This window comes from Xiphophorus hellerii, chromosome 23 (assembly GCF_003331165.1).
Source record: "Xiphophorus hellerii strain 12219 chromosome 23, Xiphophorus_hellerii-4.1, whole genome shotgun sequence".
NCBI classification, from domain to species: domain Eukaryota; kingdom Metazoa; phylum Chordata; class Actinopteri; order Cyprinodontiformes; family Poeciliidae; genus Xiphophorus; species Xiphophorus hellerii.
Window position 1 is genome coordinate 24,555,478 of NC_045694.1, and position 21,178 is coordinate 24,576,655.

The window sequence follows — 21,178 nt, forward strand, 5'->3', positions numbered from 1 at the left end:
TAAATCTGACAGGCTGCCATCTGCGGCGGAGCCTCCTGTCTAAGCATGGGACAGTGAGAGCACGCGGGCCGGGCGGGAGCAGCTGACCGGATTCCCCTAAAGCCCCCCGCCGACGGCCTCACAGCTGACGGTTACTAAGTTAGAGGAATCAGGAAAGAACAACAACAAAATAAATCAATCAAAAGGGCCCGTTTATATTATTCACTCAGTAAGATGTTCTTGTCCACTCGATGAGGTGATTCTTTATTTTGGTTTTATGTGGCGAAGGAGGGAGGAGTCAGTCATGCTCTCAAATCACAGTGTCATAGCTGTATCACCTTTCTAATTATAAACCTGAGCCTTCACTCTCCCAGAATGGAAGTTTAGCCAGGCCCCTGCGTGGCCTAAAATTAGCCCCCCAATGGACCCCCACTAGTAAGAAGCCTCTACCACCCATATTGTTAACACGCACACACATGCGCACACCCACACACACACACACAACGGGCATACTGCACGTTTTACAACTCACTTCTTGGAGGACCTCTCTGTCTTTGCTTCCTACTTTAACAACGCCAACATCAGTGGGGCTAAAAGCAACTTAAGGTAGGGGTCTCGTCTCTTCTGAGTAATCTGTGAAGTTTATGTTCTACTGACACACACACACACACGCCCACAGAAAAACAAAAAGAAAGCAATCAAGCTGTTCACCGTGAGTAAATCAAAAATGATTTGCAGATGAAGTCGTCCTGACCCCTCCTTTGCTCGGAGTGTCGCGATGGCCGTGGGCCAGCCTGTCAACATGAGTCTGATGGACATATCGAAGATCTTCTCCCTGCTCCAGCCCAAGGAGGAGGACGAGGACGGCGAGCAGGCTCGGGCCTTGAACGACGCCGTGGGCGCCGACGACGCAGCTCTGCTCTCCGAGCTCCTCGCCCAGGAGGAATACCGGCGGTGCATCAACGCTCCGAGCGGCTGGGGGGTCCCGGTGACCCCCCTGCGCACCGCCGCTGCCCTCGGACGCCTGAGGTGCCTGGAGCTCCTGTTGGGGCACGGGGCGGAGGTTTGTCACCGTCGGCGGGTGTGTGTATTGCTTTTAATGACATAAATCGCATGCTGCGCTGTGCCGCCACCGGTCAACCCAATTAAGAGAAAACACTCAAATGGGAAAAGAAGTTGGCACCGATCTCCGGATTTATTTTGTGTATTTTAAGCCCGCCGCGATAAATAATTTCACACGAGTCGTGAATCAAACGTCTAAGTATAGCGGCGTGCGTGGCGAAGCAATTGCTGCACTTTGTTTACCGAGTGCCACTTCATACCAAAAAGTACAGTCGTCTCGGATGCCTCGGCTCGCCGGGGTTATGTTTGGAGCAACAAAAGCAAGAAAATAAATCATTATTTTAAATAGCCGCTGCATGATTGGTTGAGGAATGCAGTTTAATTATATGTCATATTTTTTGCGCAGAAGTTGAAAAATGAACCAAAAGCTCCCCAGAAGGGAAAACTATAAATATAGTTTGACCTCAGAATCAAATAAGCTGCCTTGCTTTGAAAAGTATTTGCAGCCTATGCAAAAAGAAAACTTCAAAAGATTCTTTGTTTTCGCTCTAAGTTGCAGCCTGACGTTAGAGGGGGAGGAAATATTAAGTAAAACCCACTTTTTGGTGCTTTTTGTCACGTTCTAAAGTCATTCCCTCGACAGAAACAGAGTTGCCTTGATTCTTTTCATGCGTGTTGCATGCATGCCATCCTGGGGGCATCTAAATGCTCGCTCTCACAAAACGCTGCCTGTTTCCACACAGCTCCAGTCTCCAGGCGAGCTTCCGCCTCACAGAGCGCCCCTCCCCCACGCCTTCTTCTTCTTCTCTCTTTTTTTTGTTGTTTTTTTCCCCCTCAACTACATCAGGCTTAGCAGCAGCAGCAATTAGCAAACACCTGGTGGAACTGAGAGTCTGCTGAGCGTTATTCGTTTGCAGTCGCATACGAGGACGTGTTTAAAGCGCCGGAAAGAGCAGAAGCTTCTTAAAGAGACAGAGGCGCAATTTCAAGGCGGCCAATCTCAATGCCAAACGTCTTTTTAGGTCGTTTTTGATATACAAGTCGTTTTGAAGGTAACATAGCTGAACGACTGTGCCATGAAACGACACCTGGATGTCGGTTTATATCACAATGTGCCTCTAAAATACATAACCGTCCCTTTAAATGGTGTTACAAAAATATACAAGTAGAAGGAAAAATCTTCAAAATGTGGCTTTACGTTTGTATTAAGGCTCCCTGATACCCCGAAATTAAATTCAGTGCAACTGTGTTAAGACTTCTCATAAGTACTTTGGAAGCTCCTTCATTTTACATGTACATTATTAGCTAGCAGTGCAGGGTTTCCCCCTGAAAACCTGCTAGTCCCGGTGGTATTAGCAGTCATCCAGCGGCCCACCGTGTTTTTGAGTTTTGAGACAGGAAATTTGAAAATATGACCAGATTATACCTGCACACCAACTACAAAGTCTTAATAAAGGCACATAAAAAAAAACACAATTATAGTAAATATACATATTTTGCACTTCGGTTGTTAGCATGTCGACCGGTAAAGACAGGAAGTGGTTGCAGAGTTTTCATTCCCCCTATATGTTCACATACTGACCCTACTGTGTTGCCATTGTAGTTCTATCCGTTTCACCAAACAGACACTATCACTGTTACAGTTCCATAAATAAACCTACAAAAAAAAAACCTGGTGGGGGCAAGTAAAGCCTGGTGGCCCGCCAGGCTTATGATACACTGGGGGAAACCCTGCAGTGCTAAACTGAGCATATAATTTAGAAAATCTCACCTGTTTTTAAGAGGTAAAGTTGAGCTTGGAGTCATTCCCAGATCTAAAACTCCCAACTTTAGAGGTGAATGGAAAGCAGCAGACCGGCAGGCAGCAACACTTGTTTGTCCCTTGTCCTCTGTCATCCTCTTCCTGGGTATTCTCAAAGGCTTCCTCACTCTGATTCTCTCTGAGAAGTTCCTGATAAACCACAGATCACAGGGTTTTTGAATAGCTCATCATTTAGGAGAGGTTTTTTGTTGTTGTTGTTGGGTTTTTTTTTTTTTTAGCTTTTTATCTTAATGAGCTTCATTGTATTTAACTTGGAAAGAATCAATAGCGAGATTTCTTTCTGTGTACCAAACTTGTGGCACAGTTTGAGAACAATGTGTGTTCTGCATGACTTTGTATCCACATCCCTACAAAGTGAACTGATTAGTTAGAGCCAACACTCCCAGTGAGTGAATCAGCAGTTGTGCTGCCCTCGCTGGTGACCATTAGCTTAGCATATTGTCCCCTCATTAGAAGCTCATTGTGCTGTGGAAGCCTCTCAATTAACTACATTTTTTCCCCCCCTTTTTTATTGTAACAAGCTGCCGAATTCTTGGCTTTATGCACAGAGCTTGCGCAGACTAAACTCTTCCCAAACTTGGACAAGCTGAAGAACTACTAAAACTGTTCACTTCGATACTGCATGCAGTTGGCAGGTATGGAGCTGTGCAGCACAAAGTTTCGGACTGCTTCAGTGTGTTGCATCTTTAATCAGGTATTTCTGACAATAAACATTTTATATTTATCAAATGCAGGGTTTTTTTTGTCGAGAAATCCATCAAATTTTGGCAAAGCGTTTTTCGATGAGTTTGGAGGTGTTTCCACCAATAATTTCAGTGTTTTGATCCCTTAGATATTTTGTCGTTTCCTTTTGCCTTGCGGCACGGAGCTCCATTGTGCCGGAAAAATCCGTGATCATCATCAAATTACTCCCGGACCATTGAGCAAAGTTGCTCTTGGAGGACATTTTGATCCCATTCCTTACTCATGGCAGATTTAATAGGCAAAATCATGAGTGAGGTCACTCTCTCGCACATAACAAGAGGCAAGCCCAAACATAAATTGTCTGAAGGCTTCAGTGTTAACGCTAGCATTCACCTTTTTCTTCCACAGACAATCATTTTCCCAGATCCAGAAGACAACAATCCTTGTGTGTCCTTCTGTATTTCAGCCTGTCCCCTCCATGTTTTTCTCCTTGAGGAAGAAACACACTAATCCTTAGTTACCCCTTTAGCTGCCACATCTTTACCCGTCTACTCCTTTTGTTGCAGAGCAATGACGGCGTTTTCTTCAAGGTAACCGAGGTTAAAAAAAACAAAAAAACGATTGACTTCAAACACAAACCAATCACATGTTCCAAAGCAACTCTTTGACCTCACCATGCAGTCACTGAAGTGATGCCAAGAGGTCACTTAGGGACAGGGTCAAAGCAGTTTAAATCAAGCTTTCTGGATTAGGTACAATTTCCAATTTCACTAAAGGGAATAATTAGAATCACCCTTTATAGCAACCTAGACGCAACTCAATCAACTCCCATAAGAACTGAAGGTTATTTCTGTCAGTCTCTAAACGTTTGGACATTACTGTGTGCTACTAGACAAATGGATCATAAATCATATTTCTGGGGGGGAAAAAATCTTATGAAACAACTTAATAGTTCCAGATAATTGGTTATATTTTGATATGTATGCTCTGAAAGGGCCGGTTGTTCCAAAATGCATTGATAAAACCCATTAACAAATTGTTAAAATATTAATAAATAGCAGTCCCTGCATTCAATAAGTAACTTTAACATTCTTTAAATTAAATAATATTATTCACATTGAGCAGTCCCTCCACGATTTTGTGATTTTTATCAAAATCGTTGATATGTGGTGCTACTGTAGAAATATTGGCAATATTTGCGCTTGTGTTTGATGGTAAATGTCACTTTTTGTTGGTGGCCACGTAAATCCCGGATTATAACTTGACATCAAGTAAATCTGAAGCAAAATTGTAGTAGAAGTAAGAAATGCTGCCACCTGCAGGTGAGCGTTAGCATCTCTTAAATCCAAAAGTTAGACCATTTTTGTGAAAGATTTGCTGTAAACTCAGTTGCACGAAAACGCTCCTTCGTTGTATTACACTTCGCTTCGTGCAGAGGGTCTGGGCTCTTGACCATTGAGAAATTATTTCTTTCTGGAGGTGTATATTGTGTTAAGGTTTTGAATTTTACCCAATAGCTAACTGTTGCCCTTGAGGTATGCTCCAGTTCAGCGTTATAAGCTTACCTGAAATTGCCTGCGCTGTAAACAATTATCCTCCATTGTGAAGGCTGTGGGTGTTAATCAAACATTTTGGAAGCGTAGCCAACACTGACTGGACGGTTTTGTTCACTTCCTCCAACGTGTTGCTAAAACTTCTTCTTCTTTAGATTTTAATGGCAGCATGTGTCCATTAGTGTTGCACTACTGCCATCTCTTGGATTTTAATACTTATCTTTTCCCAAATTCTCCTAATGAGACCAGTATTTTTTATGTTTATGTGTATATTTCCTTTTTATTGCTAAAACTACAGACAGACTACAGCACTGAAAATGAACGTCACCGTTCACAACCTCTTCTTCTGTTCGCTGATTGGCCCGGTAGAAAATCTACTGGAGGGAATCCAAGTGAAAGGGGGGAAAAGCCCAGACTGTACTGTAAGGTCAGGCTAGCTAGCCATTACTGGCGGACGTCGCATCCTTACTGTGGTGAATCGGTGTGTGAATGCAGGGCTTCAGTTTTATGCTTGCTCTACCCTCAAAGAACTGAATTTCCTCACAGAAAGTAACATTGCCCCTTCCTCCGCCCCTTCCTTCAAAATCCAGATAGACGTTTTGGATGTGAAGGCCCAGACGCCTCTGTTCACAGCTGTGAGTGGGAAACACTTTGACTGCGTGGCGGCCCTGCTGAAGGCGGGAGCCGACCCCAACGGCAGCCAGTACAACAACTGCTCCCCGGTGCTGACCGCCGCCAGGGAGGGTGACGTAGACATTCTCCGGGAGCTGCTGCGGTTTGGAGCCGAGGTGGACGTCCGGCCAAAGGTCCCCGAGTGGGCCACCAACGCCACAGCCTGCAGAGGGCCCCTGTACATCTCAGCCGTCTATGGACACCTGGGCTGCTTTAAGCTGCTCCTGCTACACGGGGCCAACCCCAACTATAACTGCACGGATGAGAAGATGCTGGCCAGGATCAAGCAACCCAAGACGGTTGTGGAGGTGTGTCTCCGTTACGGCTGTGGGGTGGAGTACATTCAGCTGCTGGTAGACTTCGGGGCAGACGTCTATCTACCTACACTCATTATTGACAAAACTACAAAGCAGAACGAAGCGCTACTGCTGCTGCTCAGAGAGAGAGGTGAGTCCGATACATGTAGCTTCTGGTATGACTAAATTAAATACTTCCTTCTGCAAATGGTTCACAGTTGTCATTTTTACCCAAACAGTTTGTCCCAAAACACTGATGTCACAGACTCGGCTGGCAATCCGAAGACACATCCCGTTTGCCGACAAGGACCCTGCAATAGACAGTTTGGACATACCTCTGGTCCTGAGGAACTACTTAAAGCACATAAACGCTGAACCTGAGTGATTTTAGTCTGAGTTTACCGATTTTTCTGTTGTTCGATTTTGCTTGCTTGATTTTTTTCCTCAAATTTCCTCAGTGAGCAGGACAAGACAAAAACTGTAGCAGCAGTTTTGTCCTGTCGCACTCCTTGAACTTCTCCACATTTTGTAGCTACCACCACACTTTAGTGGATCTTAGTCCGATTTTGAGTGATAGAGTAGAACACAATAGGGAATAATTAGAATGTGGAGGGGAAAACAACAATGCGTGGTTTTCTACATCTTTGACAGATTAAAATTTTAAAGATGTGGTATTGGTTTTATTCAACCCCTGAGTCAATGCATGGTAGAACCATCTGCTGCTGCTGTAACAGCTGCAATTATTTTTGTGGTACATCTCCAAAATACTGACATCTTTTGCACTATTTTATAGCTCAAACTCAAGTTTGACAAAAAGTAGAACATGAAGATCCATTTTCGTCTTGCTGTCTTGCAAACCCAGTTGGATTTGGTCAAGCTGTAACCGAGATATTCTGGCACAACTTGATTAAAGGTATGTAAGAAACACCAGTGTACACATTTCAGAATCTTATTTATGTCGTTTTCCAATCTATCCACAGTCATGCACTACTTTAATCTATCTCATAAAATAGAAAATATATTGAATAATGTGGTCATAGTCTAGTTGCAACATCTGGAAAAGTTCATTGTTGAAGCATCACGCAGGCTCTTTAGATCTCTTTGTGTGTTTCACCAACTAGGACAAAGGATTATCCAAATGGAGTCCATGTTGGAGGGAAAATGTGTGTAAAGTGTAACGCCGTGTCCGGCCACTAGAGACCACAGTCACACCGCACAATGTTTCTGTCCCCATTAGAGGCTCCTCATGGGCAGCTTGGATCATCCAACCATGGTGTGTTTTTGCATCAGCTTCAAGACCCCACTGAATTTAGACCCAACTGAAAAAAAGACATGCGCACACACACACACACGCACAGGCTGTCTGTAGCGCACCAGGATGTCTCAGATCTCCGGGAGCAGAAAAGAAGAAGAAGAAGGAAAAAAAAATCTTGCATCTTTGGACTTCAAAACATCAGGAAGCGGAGTGAACAGCCTACGATTCGGCGTGGCCAAGAGGGAGATACGTTTGCGTAACTCCCATTACTTATTCATCGCAGCAGAGTCATATGCAAGCTACCGTTTGTGGCTGGGAGTGTGTTGATTTTTTTTTTTTTTTTTTTTTATTTCTGTGACGCGATCGTGTTTATCTCATGTCCTTTAATCTTTCCTTTGTAACGTCTCCTAGAGTGAGTGTGTCATGTGTTGGAAACGGCTCCTACAAACAGGAGGTGATGTCACGCGACAGGAAACTCAACAACAATGCAACCCCGCCGTCCCCACTCTCACACACACACACACTGATGCCTCGACACGACGTTCTGTAGAGGTTTTATTTTCAACAAAAGTACAGCTATATCAGATATGGATTTATTTTTTTTCTTTACAGCGAAGTACAACATATTCCCAGTGCTTCTGATTACATCAAAACATATAATGTACATACAGTTGACATCTCCACTCTCCCATTCACAGTTTCTGGATTGAATAGGCATTATTTTTCAGGTTTTTATCCATTTCTACAACAAATAAAGGCCAGCAAGAAAGAAAGAAAGAAAGAAAAGTAGAAAGGAAGAAAGGGGGAAAAAAACACTGTTTGCATATGGTGTCAAAAAGATGCGGAGTACATTTTCCTGTGACAAAAAATAAAATAAAATCCGGACCACAAACCTGATGGTAATATACAATGAAAAGGTTTGCAAGTGTGGGGATTGAAGTCTTCTCGTCGTCACTGAACCACATGAATATATGGCTCGTTGAAGACTTTGTACCCTGACTACTCTGAAACAACACAGGACCGTATAATCAGCTGTGAGGAACTACTACTGAATATTCGGCGACAGTGCCTTGCAAAAGTTTCCAAACGTCTTGTACTTTTTTTCAAATTATGTCACATTACAACTAGAAACTTCTCTGTATATTATTGGGATTTTATCTGAAAGTTCAACACAAGGTTGTGCCATATTGAGAAGTGATGAAAGCACTGCTTATTATTTTTTATTTTACAAATAATTATTTTTTTCCAATATGGCCTGCATTTCTATACGAAACCCAGTTCGTCATACAGCCACCTGTTTGGGGTTTCTTGCTGGACAGAGAGCTTTTAAGCAAATGAGCTTAAAACAAATGCAAACATTTGTTTTAAAATCTTGCAATAAATTCTCAATCGGATTTAAACCCCGACTTTGACTGGGCCATTTTTTATATTAGTTTTTTCATTGTGGTTGTCCTGATGTAAGGTAAAACCTCCGCTTCAGTTTCAAGCCTGTTCTGTTTAGCTCCATCCATATTCCCTTGTACTCTAAAACGGATGATGAGAAGCATCTTCACAGCATGATGCTGCCACCACCATGTTTTGCTGTTGACAGTGTGTGTTATTCTTCACAAATATCACTCCGCACGTCGGCCAAAAGGCAAATTTTTGGTCAGGAGTACATTGCAAATGACAAAGTTTATTGGTGTTGTTGAATAATATATTTCTTTTTAGAGTCTCAGGTTTTAAATTAAAGTATTTTTTTCTGTATACTGACAAATTACATCAACGTAAAAGATGCTTATTATTATTTCATTTTAAGATGCTGTCATTGAATGTAAAGAAAGCTGCTTATTAATATTTTAACAGTTTGTTAATAAATAGTTTCATCAATAGTTTCTGCTACAACTGGCAATTTGAGGACAGTTGTGATCTTGAAATGGCCCAAAATGAAAATGAAACACCCCTGATTTATTTATGAAGGTTGGAGGGGTATCACAGATATGTCTGCCACACCTTTCAGATTTTTATTTGCGCAAGGCATGTATCATTCAACCTCTCAAGAACACAGCACATTACGTTGGTGTATCAAATAAAATCCCAACAAAGTCAATTAAAGTTAGCAGCTATAACGTTATAAAATGTGCAGAAGTTCAAGATGTTTTCATACTTTTGCTCGGCACTTTGTGCTGAACGTGGATGGCTCAAGTTAACTCTGGACAATAAAAACCAAGAATGACAAAAATCTAAGCGTTCTCTAATGGATTTCTGTCCGCTAACTTGGCTTATATGGGCAGAGAGACAGAAAAAATAAAAAACAGACCTCAAAGTGGACAGATGGCTGTCCGTTAGGACTCCTACAAGGTCAGATTGAAAGTTATATAAGAATAAACAAACCCAATATATACATTATTTAAACTGTTTGGCCCAAACTTAATGACCCTAATACTGATAGCAATAAATAGAGTAGTAAATTTTCCATGTCAAGTCATTACTTAAACTAGAGAGAATGATTTGAATGGGTGGATCTAGCTTTAGCTTGTGTAAAGAGGAGGGGGGGAGATTCCACGTGTTTTCATGTCTTCTGCTCTACTACAATCTATACACGAAACAGCCGCGATCAGAGCTAACTCCTATTTGGTTCACTGTTGTCATAGAAAAATTATACCCGTTTTGCCTCCGCTTGATGATGGCACTCCAAACAAAACACGATAAAGTCAAATAAAAATAACCAGCAGTCTGCAGCGTGAAAGAAAAGCGTGCTAAACGAAAAGCTACGGATTAAAACGCCCATTTTTCTCTGGGCACGGAGACCATCGGTGTCTGTCGTTTCACCTAACGGATGTTTGATTCAGCATGAGAGACTGACATGCTGTTCTAAGTGGCAATAAATAAAAAAAAAACAAAACAAAGCACAGGCTACAACTTTGGAGCGTGAAGTGAGCAGCACACAGGTGGACAGAGAAAACAACTCCCTTTAGTGAGATGGCGTGGCTTCACGAATGAATGGTTCCGCTATGAGAGGAGGGGAAAGAAAGAAAACAAACAAATAGAAGAGAAAAGAAAAGCGTTCGGAAGTTCGATGAACGTAAATAATCCGTTAAGAGTTGCCTTAAGTCTCATGCAAAATATTGGATGCCACAAGCATGCATTTACCTGGGTACTGAGGTCTACCGCACGCTAGAACTGAAACAACATTCGTCTCCAACGCAAAATATCCAAATATATGATCTGTTCTTTTTACACTATTTACAGAGTGTAGCAGATAAAGTTAAAATAGATGACTTCTTTCAATTCATAACTCACTATTAATAATATACTTTGAAAAAGTCTAACTTGAGTAATGTGAATCGGTTTCCTACTCTAAATTCAAATCAAATCCTCTTTCTGCGAGATACATAGATAACAAAATGGAACTCTACGTAGCTGGAATTAGAACAAACTTCCTCTCTGTGCAAGTTGATTGCAGCTATGTGAGTGTAATACAAAATAATAACAGTAATAAAGTGTTTCAAAGTGTTTCAGTCAGACAACACTGTAACTACTGGAGTGGGTGGTGGTGGGGAGGGAGGGAGGGAGTAGAAAGGCCTGACCAATTGTTGGATTTGTTGGAGTTTTGGTGCACTGGGAGTTGGAGTCGGGGGTTCGGTGGGGTGTGGGGGGGGGAAGAGGAATTCCCAGTGTGTGGACGAGAAGAAAAGAGAAAGGAAGAAATGCACCGAAGGGAAAATACATGACTAATTCAAATCTGCCAGTGAAAACTGAATAGATAATCACTAGTGGAATGCTGGAAGGCACTGTTAGATAGCATCTCTCTTCTCCGCAGCAGAACGGGCCAGCAAGTGATTGTGCATTTGTGTCGTGCGTGTGTGTGTGTGTGTGTAGTTGTGTGTGTGGTGTTGATCTGACGGGGCGGTGAGTAAGGGGCGAAGAGGGTGGTGGTGGATAGGTGTAGCACGGGACCTGAGGTTATCATGGCCTGGGAACCATTTCTTTTTGCTGTGCCAGGCATGAGAGTCAATCTTCCAAGACAATCTCACCGGGAGCCATCTCTACAGACACCAGCAGCCGACTCACCCCTTTCTCAACTTCCTTTACTGAAACATAAATTGCACGACATACAAAGCAAGCCTAAGGTCTTGTTTCCGATAGGTTATAAGGCCCGTAAGAAGGCAAACAAAATGACATAGAACAATATTTATCTCTTTCATAGCACACCGTAAATGAGTAGTGAAGATATATAATGATATATCACATTGCACAATTGTCATACTGTATATGCACTGTCCATCAGGTGGTAGAATCCAACACAAAATGTAGGTCTGAGGTCAAAACATGATCACACAGCATGGACAGATGGTTCACTTACATTCCTAGAGTAGAATTACACCTTCGTGATGAGTGTCAATCGGTTTTGTTTTTTTTGTTTTGCTTTTTTCTTTTCCCCTCCTCAGATATCCTCCCTTATCTGAACGCCTCGCCAGAAGGACGGCGAGGATCTCTCTCCCAAAGCAGCCAGAGGGACTTTGTTGATTAAACAAATCAATCTGATCGGGGATCGGTCCTTTGTAAATCACTTAACGGTTGCCCGAGCTAACTGCCAGAAACACGGATCAGATTTGGAAAGCGACGTGAAGGAAAGGGGAGTTGGGTGGGAAGATTCAAAGTGTTAAGAGATTAATGAATCTGTCAGGAGGGACGGTGCATGCTACAGATTAAATACACCTTTTCGTTCCCCCTCCCATCGTGGTATTGACTTTTTAAAAATCCGAACAAACTCCGAATGTCCTTAACCAGTGCGCCGGTTGGGATCCTGGCTAATTTCTCCACTCTGTAGCATTGCATATTTGTATCCCTTGTATTGAAATAAGAGCAGAAGAACTCAGACTGGATATATTTAACAGTGTGAACACTACAAAATCAACTCAAGAAGTCCGTTTTTTTTTTTCTTTTGTTTAGTTTTTTTTCTTTAGAGTGAGATATATATATATATTTTTTTGTTTTGTTTTTTCTTTTTGGACCTTGGCCGATGCATCAACTTGACTTTTACTGCTCATTTCTGGAGGTAGGCTGTGCTCTTTACCAAACACCCAGTAAGCTGCCAGCACAGTGCTACAGGGGTGGTCTCTGGGGAGAGTGGCGGTGGCGGTGTGGGGGGCTGTGACGCAAGGCAGGCGGACCATACCCGGCCTATCTCCTGCTCGCAGACGGCTCATCTGAGCGGGACGCGCTGAGCATCTCCGTGAGCCGATGTGAATACCCTGCCACGAGCAGTTGGCGAGAGGATGTAAATATTCTATTGATGTTCCGACTATTGATTTGTTCCCTGACCTGTCATATCATGGCCAATGGCAGGTTTCCAAAAGAATGAAACTCTTCCTCTGTGAGCCACCGGCTCACAAGAAGCTGAGCAGGTGGACCGGGAGATAGAGAGGACAAGAGGAGCAGGAAGGGAAGACTTTAAAAAAAAATAAATAAATAAAACGAAGAGGGGTTTTCATAAGTAAGGGATCCGTCTGGGATTGTCGAGCTGGGCGGATCCCGAGCCCATCGGGTTCCCGTGTCATCCGTCGAGCTCACATTCAGAGGGATCGCGGCGCGGCGAGGTCTCGCTCCCACGAGGACCGACCCAACTTAACCTCGAAGGCTAGCTATTTCCAGATGGTGATGATGATGACGATGGACGATGATGGGCTCAAAACGAAATCATTTAACAATCTTAATAACTCCAGAACATTCAGAAGGTGTGAATGTGTAGAATCGGAGGGATAGAGTTTGTGACAGCAGAGTCAGCTGGAGAAGAAGCGTGATGACGTTACTAACAAAGAAGAATTGTTGTAAAGGTGTGTCTTTTTTTCTTTTCCTCAATTTTGAAATTCAAGTCTCAAAGTCCTCTTGGTGTTTCCGATCAAATCATATAGTAACATTGGTTCTTAACTTCAGAGTCTCCTGTGTGTTTGTGGTGGTTGTATTTTCTTCATCATGGGACGTAATCATCCAGTGTTTAGTGCTTCTAAGAAAAATAGCTGGTCCTTCAGAAGAGTCTGTGTTTATTTCTTAAATGGAGCTAATCTACTAAAATTCTGCCAGAAAGGCCCCTGGCCTCTTTTGGATTGACTGAATTCAAAAACCTCTCCTTGTGCCATGTCCTCGGTTACCTCATACTGCCCCGCGCTGAGGGGGTCCTGCGGGGGCGGGTATGAGGGGGGCGTGCACCTGTTCACACCTGGGAAGGCAGGCGCAAATAAAAACAAGCAAGGGGTTCAAGGGATTTTGGGGGGTGGGGGTTGAAATAGGGGTAAGGAAGCGGTGCAGATCACAAAGCAGAAAAGAGAAGAAGAAGAAGAAGAAGAAGAAGGGAGGCAGCAAAGGGGAAACATCATCAGTTTCATGTATGAAACAGGCAAAACAACTAGAGATGCAGCGATAAACCGGCTGGTGGCCAGACTGTCCCGAAACAGAAAAATCCAATCGTTTCCCGATGAGTGAAAGCAACACTCGAACGCAACCGCATTGTGCTGACAACGAGACTATTCAGTGTGGACGCTGTAACTGAATGGAGGAGACCCAAACTATTTTCAGTATCAGACAGGTGTTTAAGTATGGAGTCAGAAAGAGTAGATTGAAAAGACAAATGTTTCTTCAATTTCAAAGAAAAAACAAGTTCGAGAGGGCTAGACCTCTTTTATTCTTTCAATCTTTTGGGTCTCATGCTGAGTTTTGAAATGTTGGTGCATTTTTGAAAATCACATTGTTGAAGTAAGAATCTGCATTTTCTGTATCCTATTGTTAATATACAATGCTGAACTCCATAATTATCTCTCTTTGACCAAGAAATAATAGTAAAAGTCTGTTTTACGTGACTGGTCTGTTATGTGGTACTGTAATATCACCTCTGCTCCTAATAAAATAAACTAGAAAAATGGTCAGCTATCTCTATATATCTATGATTCATTCAGTTTTCAAGTCAAAATGTCACACTGTTTCAGATATGAATTTGTTTTGAGGCCAATAAAGCTATTAAATTGTACATTTCTTTAATTTATGCTTTTATCCATGGGCTCTTTGAGAGTAACTACAATATTCAATGTACCGAAATGGTTTGTAAACTCGACCCAATTAAAAAAAACAACACTGAATTAAAAAAATAATTAATTGATTTAGCAATGTAAATAAAGCCTGAAAACATGCAATTTTACACAGAGATATCAGAATCGACTAAAACTGCTGTCGCCAGGTTCACGTTTTACACAAGTCGGAATTTGGCCACCAAACTTTTACCGGTGCATCTTGGACAACACAACATCAAGACATGCTTCACACTGAAAACAGGCACGCAGGCGAACAAGATTAGCTACCAGTTATCATTCCTGCATATTTAATCTTGATACGTGATACACTTTGGTCAAAACGACGAAAGCTGAATCGGCAGAAATGTGAAATTCAGCTGTAGCGATGACACAGTGGAGGACGGCGATGCTATTCAGACAAACTCTGAGGCAGCACAACGGGAGAACTGACAGGTTCCACCTGAAATGATCAAAACACCAGGCGTTTAGAGTCTGTTCTTCTGAGATTGTTGTCTGCGCCTTTGTTTGAATAGCACCGTTTGACACTTACACGCACCACACACACACACACAGGTGGAGAAAGTAGAGCCAACAGAAAGCATTTTAATATGCACTAATCTACAGTCTACGATGTCGTTGAGCTACAGTCTACAAGCATCACAGCTATGCTAGTAGGGATAAGGAATCAGAATTTGAAGATGAAATATTGAAAAAGTTGCCATGGCATCTTAGCAAAAAAAAAATCAAAGAGATGAGAAACGGTGTCTTCTGTTTTAGCAGTCGGAGAGGTTGGATCTATTTGTGTTAGTAGAGGCTGTTTATCTTGGATTGTCAAGATAATGCTTGTAAACAGATTGGACAGTGATTGCATGCTCCAGTGCCAACGTTATAAACACAACACCTTCCAATGCTGCTTAGCAGTTGCCATGGCATCTTATTGTGCTAGCTCTAAGGAAAACTCTAATGCATATACCTTTATCATTTTCAAACCATGTCCATACAACATGGCCCTCTTTCTCAAGATGAAATCTATAAATGAATCTGAAATTCAAGAAAGTACTTCACCTTGTGCCAGCCACGTACACATACAGCACTTAGAAACAGACAACATTTACTTCTCACAGACATCTACGGGGAGGGGATTCCTAGCATCAGAGAGAACATTCCAGCTCTAGTTATTACTTCATCGATACCTTAAATGGATGGTCATGCTTATCTGGCAAGAACATCAGTAATGGTAAATGTACAAACATCTAGCCTAGCAGTTTAAATGGCTAAATCTTAAAGGACTGATGCCAGCAAGTCAGGGCATGTGGGTGCTCCGTGCAGTTGGAGAAAAAATGGGTTTCTTTGACGTGTTCTTCTGCTACCGAGCTCACCGCTGCATGTTTGGTAGTTATCCCCGTCCCAATGACATGGACAAAAAGTGTAGTGCCGAAATCCTCGCTCCAGTTCGCCACGCCGTGCTGTGGCAACATTACGCTGCATTTACAGGCAATCGGAAGCTATACCAAACGCCTTTTAGCTCAGAGAGGGAGAGAAACGCGTCTAGAGTGCTACTATTAATGGAGTCTAGACGAGCGTGACACAGGACCCACATGTCCTGAAGACTGGGATCATCCTTTAAACTTCATGCAAACAGCCCTCTGTCTTTTCATTGATGCTTAACGGCTGCTTTTCCAACTTGTACTGCTGACTAACGCTTGACTCAGACGGAAGATGTTAGATATACAGCACCCTCCATGATTGTTGGCATCCCTGGAAAATGTGTGGGAAATGCCCTGAAATAAATTCATGCTTCTTTGCAGGAGAATAATCTCACATTTGAACTTAATTTGAAGTTTTTTAGTGATTGTTTTAAGCAGAATAACCGGTCCTGGAATTGCTTACACCCCTGGGGTTAATAGTTTGACTAGCCTCATTTGCCAATAGGGCAGCAATTTGCCTGCTTACTAAAAATAGGGAGAACATGCAGAGACGGATCTTTGACTACTCCTCTCTGCAGAACCTGGAGCCTGTTGTATATAATCTCCTCTCTTCAGCTCACCTCAGGTTTTCTATAGGACTGAGACGGCTTTGGACAGAAGGTAATTTTAGATTTGTGATTGTAGAACAGGAAAGGCTTTTTTTTTTGTCAACCAATGGGCATGTGGATAGTGTTCAGTGGAAGTTATGGAGACCTGGTGAGCCCAAAGTGCGTCTTGTTGCTGCTGTACCATTAATCATTGGAGGGGTTTTTTTATTTTTACTTTTTTACTTTTCTTATAATCCAGCTTGCTTTGCATACAGTAAAAACGCAAACAGGTCATTGAGACACTTTGTTTCTCAAAGAGTCACTTTAAACTTTTAATTGATGCTCTGATTGTAGATATGTAACATTTTAGGCCAGCAGCTCCTTACTTGTATCAAGATTTTACATTCATTTTATCAAAATTGGTAGGAGTGGCTTAAAAAACACCACAAGATAAACATAAAGGTCGGATTTTTCTTCCATTTCTCAGTGTGAGATTATGCTGCTGCAAAAAAAAAAAGAAAAAAAGAAATTGATTTATTTTAAGGTTTTTCACACGTTTGCTACTGGTGCCAACATGAGTGGAGGGCGCTGTAGTACGAGTAACCATAATCTCTTGACTGTTCTGGGTTACTGGGTCCAAGACTGGCCTATTTCCACTCAGAAACAAGGCATGTGTTAAACAGGGTGCAGAAAGTAAAAAAGGAGAGCAGGTTATTAAAGACAGAGTAAACAGCGATGAGAAGACAGAGTAGATCAGTGAGGAGAACAAAACAAAAAGGGAAAATCACCTGGTATCTTCTTGTTGCCTCACCTTTCTGTTTGGTCACCTTTCTCACTGTCATGGCTGCCTGTCGCTTCTGGTACTCCGAGATCTCAAAACCTAAACAGCAGCACAGGAATTTGGTCAGACATTAATGGAGGTCAATGAGAGCAAAGATTGTCTTTTGCAGAAGCAGAAACAGATTTAAGTGAGAGACAAATCAAAAATTTTCTGCAATCCTCATGACGCAACTTTTATGAGTTATTTGTTTCATCCTGAACAGAGTCCAGCAAGTCCGAACTAGTGTTGGTTTATTGCAGTGTTTTTTTGTTTTGTTTTGCGACTTTATATCAAACAATTGAATCTACACTGGAAGCTACAGCGGGTGTGTGATTACCAATTTTCTCGTCCTCTTGCACCATCTTCCGCTCTTCGTGGAAGGCCCTGAGCCAGCGGATCTTCTCTTCTGGCTTTTTGGCCAGGAAGATGTGGATCTCCTCGCTGTCTTTGTTGAACAACTTGAAAGCGTTCTTAACGCTGACGTTAAAGTCGTCGTCCCGGCCGTCGATGGCGTCCCGAACTTCGTAGCGATCCATGTCGATGCGGCCCTTGTAGTAGAGTATGTCCCGACGTATCAGGTCCTGGTGAAGAGAGAGAAGAGGGTTTCAGTAAGAGCAGCTGCTTTTCCTTTAGTCTCTTGAAGGCACTAAATCAAGACAATGCAGAACGGCGAGGTATAAATTGCACACAGGTGGACTTCTGAATTAGTCGCAATGAATTTTACTGGGTTGTGTCAAAGTAAATGAGGATAAATACAAATGGATACTTTCCAGATTTTAATTTGTAAGTAGGTCTGGCAGGATAACAATAAATTGTCCCAGTAAGTCCCAGTAATTATTGTGGTAAACATTAATGTTGTTTTGAGACCATTTTGAAGTATTATACTGATAGAGGTGTAATAATGCATGTTCATCCTCTCAAAGACCAATAAACTTTCATTTTGTAACTGGAAGGTGTTTTAAATATTCAAAATAAAACATGACAACCAAAAACAAAATGGAAATAAAAACCTCTTACAACCGAAGTCATCAATAAAATTGATTATAATGTCTCTGTAAACAAAATATTAATCACCAAAATGGAAATGATTGAGCTAATCTTAATTTTTTATGACATTAATTGATCAGGTGCTTATTACAACAGACGTATTTGCAGCAAAACAGCAAAATGTTAAATCCTGTTTTATTTTCCTCCTGGTTCAGCATTAGACACCTCTTTCTCTTCTTTATCTCATAAAATCCAAAATACAATACGATCTTTTCGAAAACGTGAAAGAGTAAATGCAAATTTGTTCTGCACTCTCCAAACCAAAACAACAATCCTTTCTTAGCATGAGCCTCTTTACCTTGAACACAGAAGGCAAACTTTTTATTAATTATTAACATAGAAAGATAAATGCAGATCTTGTGTCGATTATTATAATATGCGATGAAGAGGTACAGGAGTACAAAATGCTTCTGCTCTGATGCTACTTAAGGGATGGTAGGGTCTCGAGCACACATTGTATTGACGATGCTAGATATTAAATAATCAGAAAATAGACTGGAATTTATAATTTAGAGCATATTGAGGCAGAATCCACACAGGGAGGAAAAGAACAGTTACATAAAGACCCAACAAAATACCGGGGTTAATTTTGAGTGCCAGAGAGTCTCAACTGAGGGAACTGAAGGGTGGAAAAACAGAAGGACAACATGTCTATTCTCCTTTTCATTTTTTTTTCCATGTGTCTGCGCTGTGATGAAACTGTTGCTCCTCTGCCTGCGTTAATGCAGTGATCTGGCTCCTGTGTGGTGTGTGTGTGTGTGTGTCTGTGTGTATTTGTGTCTCCATCTCGGTGAGTGTATCGAGTCCATCCGAGCGTAAACATTCGTTTGACAGGAAGAATAACAGCCCAAGTGCATTAGAGCCCAAACGACCACAGCTCCCATTTTGTGAAATGCGCCGAGGATTTGAATGCGTCTTCCCAGAGGACTGGTGTGTCTCATGCAGCGTTATGTAATCTATTTTCAACTCCTCACTAAGGTTGCATGGAGTCATACTGCGTTCAAGCATCCCCTCTTCACCAGCCATGTGATACCGCGACTCGCTGGAGAACAAACTGGGGATTTATGTTTTCGCAGCCGGCTTTGTTTACACCCATACAAGCGGAGAAATAAAAAAGAAGTTGAAATAGACAAAAAAAAGAAGAAAAAGCGCTTACCTTCTTACAGAGCACCAGCTGGTGATCAAAGAGGAAGAAGACTCGCTGTTGGCTGCGTCCATACGGCTGATAGATCCATGACAACTCCCCGGTGTAGATAAGCTCAGAGCTCCTGTCTAAAATATCATCTCCCTAGATACAATCACAGAAAAACTTAACTAATTAAAGGGACACTGGTACTTAGTACACTTACAGTCAATTTACTAATTATAGCTACACTTTCTCAGCCTTTGGAAGGCACTTATGTAATGGTTTTTGTGGCTCTGAGGGAGCTTTCAGATTTCTGTGCTGTCATAAAATGGGAGCTAGCCAGTGAGTTGCAATTCGAGAAAAACAAAAGCATCAAACATGACCTTTAACTCACTTCCTCTTCTAGGTACTATTATGATTTTCTCTTAAATCAGTAATATCTATTAATATCATCATATAAAAACAGCTTTTGAAGACTTTTCTTTTTGATAATTTCAACATATTTTTACTATAATCTCTTCTCCTTCCTGTGCAGCAGTTGGTACGGCAACCCCAGGTAAGCATGGACCAGGTATCAGTATCAAGGTATGCAAAATATTTAAAATGTTACCGATTCAAAACCCTTAAAGTGTTCCATCAAATCATCCCTTTGGTTTAAATCGATTTAATGTGAAGTTAGAAGAAGTGCTAGAGCAATCACAGTTTTCACTGGTTTTATGGAGAACAGGATAATGTATAACGTGTAGCATATGTTGCTATACATTTGGCTTTTTCAGAAATATTCCCATTTATGAAAAACAAAAACTGCTAAGGCAGATTCTGTGAAAGTATTTTCAGTAAAGGTTAATTGTAACATAGACATATCTCATGTCCAGTACAGGAAACTTGCAGCCTTTAGAAACGTAAACCAATCCTCAGAGATGCGAAAGGCCAACATCTTGTCAAATGGACGTCCCTATTTTAGCTGCCTTAACTAACCTAACCTGCCTACATTCACTAATATCATATATCCACGTTTTCACTAGATATTGTTTCAAAGTTTGAAGCCATTTTCTTAGATCATAGAGCACATTTAGAACATTTCCAAACATCACAACATCTAGAGAAGCACAAAACTATTCTATGTACGCAACGGCACAACTGAACACCTAATGCAAAATCCAAACGTTTATGTACTCTACTAACTACTTTTTATATTTTTTAAGCCACCAATAGCACTGCACCTGAGCCAAGCAGGCTATGTTGTACCTTTTATCGAAGTTGAATTTTTAAAAACTTCACTCTTTGAAACATACAGACAAAATGGCTGCTTGGTTGTTTTTGAACAGATCACTGTGAGTTGATCACACGGTCACATAAATATGCAGCTAATTTTATTGATTTTAATCTTAAGAGTTGGCTTACAGGCTGCCACACTGCTTACCACCCAGTGCAGAGAGCACATATACATATTTATACTCAGCAGCTGATTGAGCCAAAGCTCAACCACAACATCTTTGCTTTCTTCTGGCTCGTTATCGGTCAGTGTAAGGGACAAGACTTTTCTTTCGCAGAGTCCCACATCCTGTGTTCAGTCTGCTACCTAAACAAAAGCTGCATGTAGCAACCAGAAACTTTAGGGTACGAGTCCTTCACCCCATCTCCAGCCTAAACCCGAACTAGCAAAAAGGACCAGCCAGATGCTTTGTTGTTTGACTGAAAAACTAAATCTAAATCTCAACTCTTCTAACATTTTATCCTATGATATGTTTTCAATTTCTCTTATCTTAAGTGGCTAAAATTGTCTTTGTAGCTGCCAGCCT

The 21,178-nt window shown here is 41.7% G+C and overlaps 2 protein-coding genes across 14 annotated transcripts in view; one reads left to right on the forward strand and one right to left on the reverse strand.

Moving 5' to 3' along the window:
• The first annotated feature begins 431 nt into the window (after nt 1–431).
• On the forward strand, nt 432–8,129 carry asb12a (ankyrin repeat and SOCS box-containing 12a). Of its 4 annotated transcripts, none has more exons than XM_032554705.1 (4): nt 432–585; nt 718–1,060; nt 5,691–6,219; nt 6,308–8,129. In XM_032554705.1, the coding sequence occupies exons 2-4, from the start codon at nt 758–760 to the stop codon at nt 6,451–6,453; spliced, it is 978 nt and encodes a 325-aa protein (XP_032410596.1). In that variant the 5' UTR covers nt 432–585; nt 718–757; the 3' UTR covers nt 6,454–8,129. The 4 variants fall into 4 exon arrangements, 3 of the variants coding, with proteins under 3 accessions (XP_032410596.1, XP_032410597.1, XP_032410595.1); XM_032554706.1 differs by having other exon boundaries at nt 434–585; nt 718–1,042; XR_004338033.1 differs by lacking the exons at nt 432–585; nt 718–1,060 and adding an exon at nt 3,047–5,581 and having other exon boundaries at nt 6,308–6,795; nt 6,874–8,129.
• Nucleotides 2,920–21,178, reverse strand: part of arhgef9a (Cdc42 guanine nucleotide exchange factor (GEF) 9a) — a 62,928-nt gene continuing 44,669 nt past the window's right edge. For 7 of the 10 annotated variants that reach the window (XM_032554692.1, XM_032554686.1, XM_032554687.1 and 4 more), the window contains 4 exons: nt 19,407–19,538; nt 17,541–17,784; nt 17,195–17,263; nt 8,813–13,525 (listed from right to left, as the gene is read on the reverse strand). In XM_032554692.1, the coding sequence (XP_032410583.1) occupies nt 13,350–13,525; nt 17,195–17,263; nt 17,541–17,784; nt 19,407–19,538 (621 nt within the window). In that variant the 3' untranslated portion in view covers nt 8,813–13,349. Of the gene's footprint in view, nt 2,993–8,812; nt 13,526–15,342; nt 15,411–17,171; nt 17,264–17,540; nt 17,785–19,406; nt 19,539–21,178 lie in introns of those variants that run through there. The other 3 variants (XM_032554688.1, XM_032554690.1, XM_032554689.1) reach the window with 3 other exon arrangements.